Source organism: Mandrillus leucophaeus, unplaced genomic scaffold (assembly GCF_000951045.1).
Source record: "Mandrillus leucophaeus isolate KB7577 unplaced genomic scaffold, Mleu.le_1.0 Scaffold67, whole genome shotgun sequence".
NCBI lineage: Eukaryota > Metazoa > Chordata > Mammalia > Primates > Cercopithecidae > Mandrillus > Mandrillus leucophaeus.
Window position 1 is genome coordinate 5181141 of NW_012107252.1, and position 9690 is coordinate 5190830.

General features: G+C 39.5%; 1 protein-coding gene across 1 annotated transcript in view; it reads right to left on the bottom strand.

The window, feature by feature from the left end:
• GPBP1L1 (GC-rich promoter binding protein 1-like 1) overlaps window positions 1–9690 on the bottom strand; it is a 60017-nt gene that overhangs the window by 8908 nt on the left and 41419 nt on the right. Inside the window, exons 6-7 of the mRNA XM_012001902.1 lie at window positions 6151–6223; window positions 4742–4935 (exon numbers count right to left, since the gene is read on the bottom strand). Coding sequence (XP_011857292.1) covers window positions 4742–4935; window positions 6151–6223 — 267 coding nt within the window. The remainder of the gene's footprint in view (window positions 1–4741; window positions 4936–6150; window positions 6224–9690) is intronic.

A 9690-nucleotide genomic window follows, 5' to 3' on the forward strand; every position in this document is an offset into this window, starting at 1 on the left:
ATTTCCTCCTCCCTTTCTAGCATTATTTGTTCTCTTTCCTTTTGGGTTTATCAAATTATGCTAACCCACCTTACTGAAATTAGGAAAAAAAGGCCAGACTTCTTATTTTCAATCTTATATACCACCTTCTTATTGCCAAACTTCTAAGTCAGTACATGGTATCTTTCACTCGCTCATTCATTGCTTACCGCTTAGTTCCCTGCAATACTCACCTTCTATCCCCAATTTTAGCAAAACTCTTTCATAACCAAAACTTTCATCCTTATATTACAAAGGCCAGCTCTAAAAAACCTGACTTCTTTGGGAAATGTGATACTGCTCATTACGAATATTTTCTGAACCTGTCCCTTTTTCCCTACTTGATTTCCTGATGCTTCACTCTCTAGGTTCTCTCTTTACCTCTTGAGTTCCCTTCTTTTCAATGGATGTAAGAATACTAGCATTCTAGCTTCAGTACTCTTCCTCTGTAATCTGTTAAACTAGGTGAACTTCATTAGAAAAAGCAATTACTTATAACTGTTTCAGTTAAAAACGTTAAAATTGTGTAGATAATAAGTAAAATTGCATCTCTACCTACTTTAACGTCTCTCCTGTTCTTTTTATACAGGCTTCCAGGAAGTCTTACTTCCACATACCAGCCACATACCAGCCACTTACCAGCCACTTAACCATCCACTTCCACATACCAGCCATACTGAACCACTATGGTTCCTTTACTCCAAACACACCATATTCTCCATCCAGTTTCTGGGTAACAGGTTCCCTCTGCCGAGAATGCCCTACCTACTTGCTTTCTAACGAACTACTGTACTACTGTTTTTAAACGTCCACTTACTAATTAGGATGTTTCAAAAATTATATTCCAAGTACTTGCTCCAATTTACTGTCGAGAAAAGTTTAGCAAAATCTAATAACTTGCTTAAGATCACAATCCTAAAAAGTGTCACAAAGATTTCAACTTAGTTAAGTTTGAGTCAAAAGACTAAATTCTCAACTTCCTCTTCTATTCTTCATCCTTCGAGAGAGGAGGCATTCTGGAACAGTAGAAAGAGCCCTGGTTTTGAAGTCAGACCTGTGTTAAAAGTCTGACTCTATCACTTATTAGCTATGTAACCCTACAGTATGTCATTTCTATATCCCAGGATTAAAGGAGTAAATGTTTTAACATGTGTAAAAAGCCTAACCAAGCAACATAGTAAAATGTCAACAAATGGCAGTTCTCTTTCCTTTATCATGTATTTGAACCCCAGTTATCCATAAAGATTTTGATGACCCTCCCCAGGCAGAGAAGAACAATTTTTTTTTTTTTTTGAGACAGAGTCTCGTTCTGTGGCCCAGGCTGGAGTGCAATGGCACCATCTCGGCTCACTGCATGCTCCACCTCCTGGGTTCACGCCATTCTCCTGCCTCAGCCTCCCGAGTAGCTGGGACTACAGGAGGCACCACCACGCCTGGCTAATTTTTTGTATTTTTAGTAGAGAGGAGGTTTCACCATGTTAGCCAGGATGGTCTCTATCTCCTGACCTTGTGATCCGCCCACCTCAGCTTCCCAAATTGCTGGGATTTCAGGTGTGAGCCACCGCGCCCAATTTTTTTTTTGTATCTGTTTCTTCACTAGACAGTAAACTCTTTGGGATTACAGGCCAAGTATTATTTTGTGCCTCTAGTGACATACAGTGTTTACTACTCAGATACTAAGTATTGCTAATGTTTAGATAAAATGAATGGATAAATCAACATCTGCTTATTAGTTATCTTACCTCTTCCTCCCTCTAACATTTTATATCCTAGGTACCCAGAACCACAATCACATTTCCTGAAACCTGATCTTCCATCGTTACCCTAATTTCCCAGGGAAGAATGTCTTGTTTTCTTTTGCTGCCTAATTTGCCTCCTATTATCTGCCATTACCACCTCCCTTCTCTGCCAACTGTCACCATCCTCTTCAAGCTTCAAGAGCAGCAGCCTTCATATTAGTTTTCCAATCTTCATTCTACCCCTGACTCACAACAGGGCTAAAGTGATCTTAAGTTTTGTGTCATAATTTTTATCCTTCTCACTTTTTTAACCTTTTGATTTATGAGATCCTTGAGGACACAATGACATTTTCTTACTCATTTTTATATTTTCTGTAGTCCTGCAGAATGCTTGCAGACATCTTAAAGTAACACTCAAGAAAGTCTTTATAAACTCTCAAGAAATGGGACAAACATAAGGTGTGCTGGCAGGTTGGTAACAATAGCTACCATTTACTGACACTTATTATATGCCAGTTTTAGTTATTTCATTAAATTTTCTCATTTACTCCTCAAAAAAAAACGGTGGCTATTACAATGTCTATTTTATAGAAGAAGAAACTGAGACTGGGAAGTGAAGAAACTTGCGCAAGGTGGTAAGATGAAGAAGGTGCAAGGTGGAATCTATCTATTCCATAGCCTGGCAGTTAACTTCCGTGCTCGGCTGTTTCCTTCTTTGTAACAGTTGCTCTCTTCACTTGAATTCACATTCTTTCCCTTCTACATCAGAGGAAAATAAACCCTACATATCCTAAACCCTTTTCAAAGATAACTGTACTTGTCAGTTAGTTTTATTCCCACATATTTCTTCTTGGCCAATGATCTTTAATCATCTCTTCTCTTCCAAGTACAGTTCAAGTTGCTTCCAGTGGCTTCTTCCGACAGACTTCCTCATCCATTCACTTATCATTTTCACCACCTATATTCTACCTAGTTCCTTTTACTGTCAAGGTTAAAAGCTGCCACTACCTCCACATATTTCCAAAAGCCCTTCTTTATTCCCTAAAAACATCAACTCAAAAGTCTCCTAAAATAATCACTAAGGCTTTTTTTCAGTTATTTTCCTCAACTTGTTACCCCTGTTGCTATTACAAACTCACTCACTTGTATTTCTGTGATAGTTTACCATTTTTTTCTGAACTAGTTTCTCAGTACTATCCCATTCTTTATTCCTCTTCTTCTATCATCTTCTATCGTCTTCTCTTGTATATCTAATCTACCTTGAAAACTCCAATCATTATCACTAGAATAATAATTCCCAGTGAATTTATTCAAAGGCAGGGCACAGTGGCTCACGCCTGTAATCCTAGCACTTTGTGAGGTCAAGGCGGGAGGATGGCTTGAGCCCAGAAGTTCAAGACCAGCCTGGGCAATACAGTGAGATCCCAATCACTATTATAGATAGATAGATAGATAGATAGATTAGATAGATTAGATAGATAGATAGAAAGAAAATTATTCAGAGAGGATGGCATACACCAGAATAATTTCTTCCCAAGTAAAGAGAAAAAAGAGGCAGTAAGATGCAAAAGATGGATTAGAGTTTTGCTATGAGAAACTTCACAGGCCTCTGCTTAGTCTACACACTGACTATAGGACTAGCAAACTATGACTCATGGGCCAAATCTTGCCCGAGGCATTTCTGTACGATTCATGAGCTCATATTTATTTTTACATTTTTAAAGAGTTGGAAAAAAAAAAAAAAAAGCAACGTGTAACAAAAATCATGTATATCAAGCAAAGCCTAAAATATTTAGCCCTTCATAGAAAAAAATTACCAATCCCTGCCATAAATGGTTTGGAGCCACTGAAGGGATTCAGGAAGGAATGTGATATATTCAATTGTTTTGGGATGATCATTCTGGCAGTTCTGCAGGACATACATAGAGACATGAGAAAATAGAAAGGTATACTACAATAGTAAATATGAGAACACAAAGTCCTGAACAAGGAAGGACAGCATAGAGAGAATAACAGGGACTTTGTAATTCCTTGTCTGAGGAGAATGACTAAGGAGGAAAAGAGAAGAGAAGTAGCCAAGGTAGTCAAGCTGAGTGATCAGATGGATGTTGTTGCTATTACAGAAAACCAGAGGGGCCAGGTGTGGTGGCTCACACCTATAATCTCAACGCTCTGGGAGGCTGAGGCAGGAGGATTGCTTGAGGCCAGGAGTTAGAGACCAGCCTGGGCAACAAAATGAGATTCTGTCTCTACAAAAAAAAAAAAAAAAAAAAATTGCTGGGCATGGCCAGGCACGGTGGCTCACGACTGTAATCCCAGTACTTTGGGAGGCTGAGGCGGGCGGATCACGAAGTCAGGAGATGAAGACCATCCTGGCTAACACAGTGAAACCCCGTCTCTACTAAAAACACAAAAAAAATGAGCCAGGCGTGGTGGCAGGTGCCTGTAGTCCCAGCTACTCAGGAGGCTGAGGCAGGAGAATGGCGAGAACCCGGGAGGCGGAGCTTGCAGTGAGCCGAGATCGCGCCACTGCACTCCAGCCTGGGCGACACAGCGAGACTCCATCTCAAAAAACAAAACAAAACAAAAAATAAATTAAAAAGCCAGGCATTATGGTGTGCCCCTGTAGTTCCAGCTACCTGGGAGGCTGAGGTCACACTGAGCCATGATTGTGCCACTGCACTCCAGCCTGGGTGTCAGAGTGAGACCCTGTCTCAAAAAAAAAATAAAAAAGGAAAAAAAGAAAGCTGCAAATCAGGAGAAAGATTACGAGGCGATGAAGCTAATGAGTATGAGAGGTCTACTAAAAATCCAGCTGGCAGGAGTAGAGTCTGGATACAGAGTACAATACTATACATATAATAGGTACTAAATGGATATCTGGTGACTGACTTGGCAAGAAAAAACAAATTTATTAATTTTTTTCTAATTTATTCCCAAACCTCTCTTGTACAAGGTTCTTACACCTTGATTCTAAATCATACCTTAGAAGGAGGTGGTACAGGCTTAGGAACCAGGTTCTTATAGACACTTGGAACCATGGATGACAGTTTGTTCCCATTTGCATGGTGAGATCCTGGTGAGGTGAATGCAGCAGAGAAGGCAGCAGCAGGATCCTCTTTGGAAACTTTTTTGATAACTAGCATCTTGGAGGGTTGCTTGGCACTAGGTGGGTTTTCTGTGAAGTACAATAGTGGAGAGACAAAAGAATATAAAACCTGTTGTGTAACATGAAGCACAGTTTATACAAAGGCCTTAGTCAACAAAACAATTGACAGTTGAGACAGAGGCATTAAACATTCCCTAGTATGCACTTAATACTCTCAAAAGTGAGATTACTCAGGAACTGTACAAAAAAATGCAGCATACGAGGAACTTGATACTAAATTTATAAATCAGCCAGAAAGTCCAAAGATGTTAGTAGTCCTTCAGGGGCACAATATGTCTGATGTACAGTGTGATCAGTCAAGCATGAACAAAACAAGAATAAATCCGAGGGCCAGGCACTGTGGCTCACGCCTGTAATCCCAACACTTGGAGGTGGTGAGGTGGGCAGATCACTTGAGTCCAGCAGTTCGAGACCAGCCTGGGTTGGCAAACCCTGTGGCAAAATGCCATCTTTACAAAAAATACAAACATTAGCCAGGCATGGTGGCGTGCGCCTGTTAATTCCAGCTACTTAGGAGGCTGAGGCAGGAGAATCGCTTGAATCTGGGAGGCAGAGGTTGCAGTGAGCTGAGATTGTGCCACTGCACTCCAGCCTGGCGACTGAGTGAGACTCCATCTCAAAAACAATAAAAATAAAAAAAATAAAAACTGAATTAGCAATGTTAATTAAAAGTTACTTTTTATGAACGTTTTCTACTTAAAATCTGCTTCCTTGTTGGTCACGGTGGCTCACGCCTGTAATCCTAGCACTTTGGGAGGCCAAGGTGGGTGGATCACTTGAGGCCAGGAATTCGAGACAAGCCTGACCAACATGGTAAAACCCTGTCTGGACTAAAAATACAAAAATTAGCCAGGCGTGGTGTAGTCCCAGCTATGGAGGTGGAGGCTGCAGTGAGCTGAGATCATGCCACTACACTACAGCCCGGGCAACAGAATGAGACTGTCTCAAACGAACAAAGAAACAAACACCACCACCAAAACAACTGCTTCCAAATTCAGGGTTCTATAAGCTCTCAGCTGTACTGTGACTCCACTACCATGGTAACATTTCAATTGTGTTTGGGGGTTGGGAGGCAGAGTAACCTGCTACAGTAGAATGCTAGTTACCATGGGCAAATGCATGAGATGAGAAACAAGAGATAAAAAGAGATAAGGAATCTCTGCTCCTCTCCCTGCTAAGAAAAAAATTTTAAGTTGTGCCTTTAAAATGGCAAAATCTACCTACCCCATACTCCAGAAGGTGTCCCAATAGGTCTGCATGGCTGATTCTGTTTGCCAGCTTCTGGATTCAAGGAGGGCTAGGAAAAAAGGGATATGAATGGTTGATACAGAAAGCTGATCATTTTGGTACTTTTCACAAAGTATGGAACCTATCAAATAACCTATCAAATAATTACATATTAGCAGCACTTACTAATTTGACACTGTATTCAGAATTATAACAAACAGAAAATGTCAAAATGCAAAATCAATAGGTATTGTTAATCTTAATTTCTCCTGAGTTTCATTTCCTTTGATATAAGGCATTTCATTTATTTTAAACAAACAGACTAAATGTGCAAATTCCCACTTTCCTGTAGGATATGTATGCCAAATAAGGAGGCACTGAAAGTTAGATGAACGAGAATGTGGATCATTTTCCTCAGATTAAAGGAGGACAATCTGGTCAGTGAAATGTATAGTATTCACTGCATTTCTAAGACGGGTGTAGGGTAGGGGCAGACTATATGCCAAGGACTGTGCTAGAAATACAATAAAGAGTCCCTGTCTTCACACAGGTCACAGTTTCGCTATAAAAACTTGTAGACAAGTTAAGTACAATAAAAGGTTACAAGGATGATGAAAAAAATTCATATCAGGGAAGAAGGAGTAATCACGAAGAAACGTCAATTCTACTTGAAACATAAGTGCTATCAGAAAAGGTTTTACTACAGGTGATTTAAGAATCCTTAAAGATAAAAAAAAAAAAGAATCCTTAAAGATAAATTCCAAAGCTGGAAAATGGATAATTCCAAGAACAGAAAGCATTAAAAAGAATATTCAGGTTTGCAAATAGTTCAGCATGAGTAGTGCTAGGGAAGGAGGGGACCCTTCTGTGGGGAAAGAGATATCTGGCAAAGTAGGCCACGAGTCAGTTTGTGAAGGATTTCTTAGGGGAGATTGAGTTTTATTCTACAGGTAATGAGGATCCATCCATCTTTCATGCCGAGTTAACAGGATCTAATTATCAATTTACAACCATCACTCTAGTAGCAGCCTGAAGGATGGATCTGAGGGGTTTAAATATCAACTAAAAGACCATTAGGAGATCAATTCCATAGTCTAGGAGGGTAATAAAGGCAAGAGAAGTAGAGAACAAGATAAGGAAAAGGGCAGGGAAGAGTTAAGAGCAACAGACTAGACTCAATAACTAATTGTATGACACTGCTGTCCTAACCCAAACTTTACAATCTGGTAACGGGGTAGGAAAATGGCTTTTTTTTTTTTTTTTTTTTGAGACAGAGTCTCACTCTGTTGCCCAGGCTGGAGTGCGGTGGCATGATCTTGGCTCACTGGAACCTCCATTTCCCAGGTTCAAGCAATTCTCCTGCCTCAGCTTCCCGAGTAACTGGGATTACAGGTGCGCACCACCACACCCAACTAATTTTTGTATTTTTAGTAGAGACAGGGTTTCACCATGTTGGCCAGGCTGGTCTTGAACTGACCTCAAGTGATCCACTCGCCTCGGCCTCCCAATTACAGGCGTGAGCCACCATGCCCAGCCGGAAAATGGCTTTTCAGCACAATTGCCTGTGAACATTATACAAACAACAAAAGGACACCCAGACTCCACTACAGAGCTTCAGAATCAGAATCTCTAGGGACAGGGCCTCTAGCAGGTAGGTATTTTCCAACCAATCAAGGTAAGAACCACTACAATAGGAGAACAAGCACAAATGCAAATGAAACTACCAACTCTCTATATAAGTGGACAAATCAGTGACAGATTTTGAAGGACAGGTTAATACATTCCTCTAGATGGAGTAGTAGAGGCAGAAGCAGTACCCAGTCATAAAAGCTGTGGTTGTTTCCTTGTCTCATTTTAATAGGCACGTGTTCTTGGTCATATTGCATCCAGGGTTCTCAGAGACAATGCTCCTATTTATACAGTATCTTTGATCTCTTTCCACTGTTTTAAAAATGTACAGTTTTAAAACTTTTAAAAATAGTAAAATATAAACAGAAAAAAATATAAAACAAACGAATAAGTTAATGAGTAAAAGTTCTTTTAAACACTACATGGTTTAAGCAACATAACATTACCTGCCAAACCAGAAAGACATTACAAATCTCATTAGAAAAAAAAACAAAAAATACTCTTATGGTGATCACAGAATTTTTTTTTTTTTTACTATCCAACTGTGTCTCCCTTGACACTATAGTTTTGTCTCCAAAAACAATCTCAACTTTTAATCTACTAGGTTTTGGAAAATCTTACGCCTCGGCATTTTCTATAAATTGGTAGTTGTTTCTAGAGGTTACAGAATCCTTAGTGGTTTTGTATTCTTCCATTAGGAGACACACACGTAACACGTGGTTGTGCTTCTTTTGGTTATGTTGGCAGACACTGACGCTCATAGCCTAAAACTGTCAACTCAATACAAGATGCAAAAACAATGATCTAATATTACAATTCTTTATAAAGTAGTATACTTCCATAAACAGGAACTTTCCCTCATCTATTTGACAATTCAACGGTACAGTTCATATAGAAAAATATGATACATGCTTGTTCCTAAGGTGAGGCAGGCATTACTGTGAATTCACAGATTTAAATCCAATTTGATGTGATTCAACCCTCGCCATTATTGTCATTAACTGATGCATAAAACTATCCCATGTTTGGCCTGTGGAACCCTCTTCAATTTGGCTTTTAAATCCTTTTGTTACAACCCTAGTAGTTCTTTTATTACTTCTTTGTTACCTAGTTTGAAAAAATATTCCAGACTCTTCTTTTAAGTATGCTGTCCGGATAAACTATTTCAAGATCACAATCTGAGCAGTAGAGTCACTCATTGCTATGAGGTTGTTCATTGGTCCCATGTCTTTTCAGTGGACAGAACCGCTTAGAAGAATGTATTTTTCACTCCAAAGCTAAAATACCTCATAACTTATTACTGATATTCCCAATTCAAACTGAGTACCCTTGTGGATTTTACGGAACATCTATTTTATGTTTTTATTTTCTTCTACACAGAATCCCGATTTTCAGGCATACAAAGGATAGAATATCATATTTAATTGCTTTATCTCATATGACGCACAAGTTTCAGAATAGCAATGTCAGTATTTCACCAGTTACCAAAATGTTTTTTTTGGACATGTTCTCCCCATCTTTCCACTTTAAAAAAGTTATACTATATCCAGATTGTCAGATCATATAACTATCACATGTGAACTCTCTTTTAACCCTCATTTCATCTTAGCTCTACAATTAACTATACATTTAATACATACCACCATTCCTTTTGTTATCATCTTTCTGGTTTGTCAGAAGCTTGTTCTTTTTTTGTTTGTTTGTTTTTGAGACGGAGTCTTGCTCTGTCCTCCAGGCTGGAGTGCAGTGGCCCGATCTCAGCTCACTGCAAGCTCCGTCTCCTGGGTTCACGCCATTCTCCTGCTTCAGCCTCTTGAGTAGCTGGGACTACAAGTGCCCGCCACCGCAGCCAGCTAATTTTTTGTATTTTTAGTAGAGACGGGGTTTCACCGTGGTCTTGATCTCCTG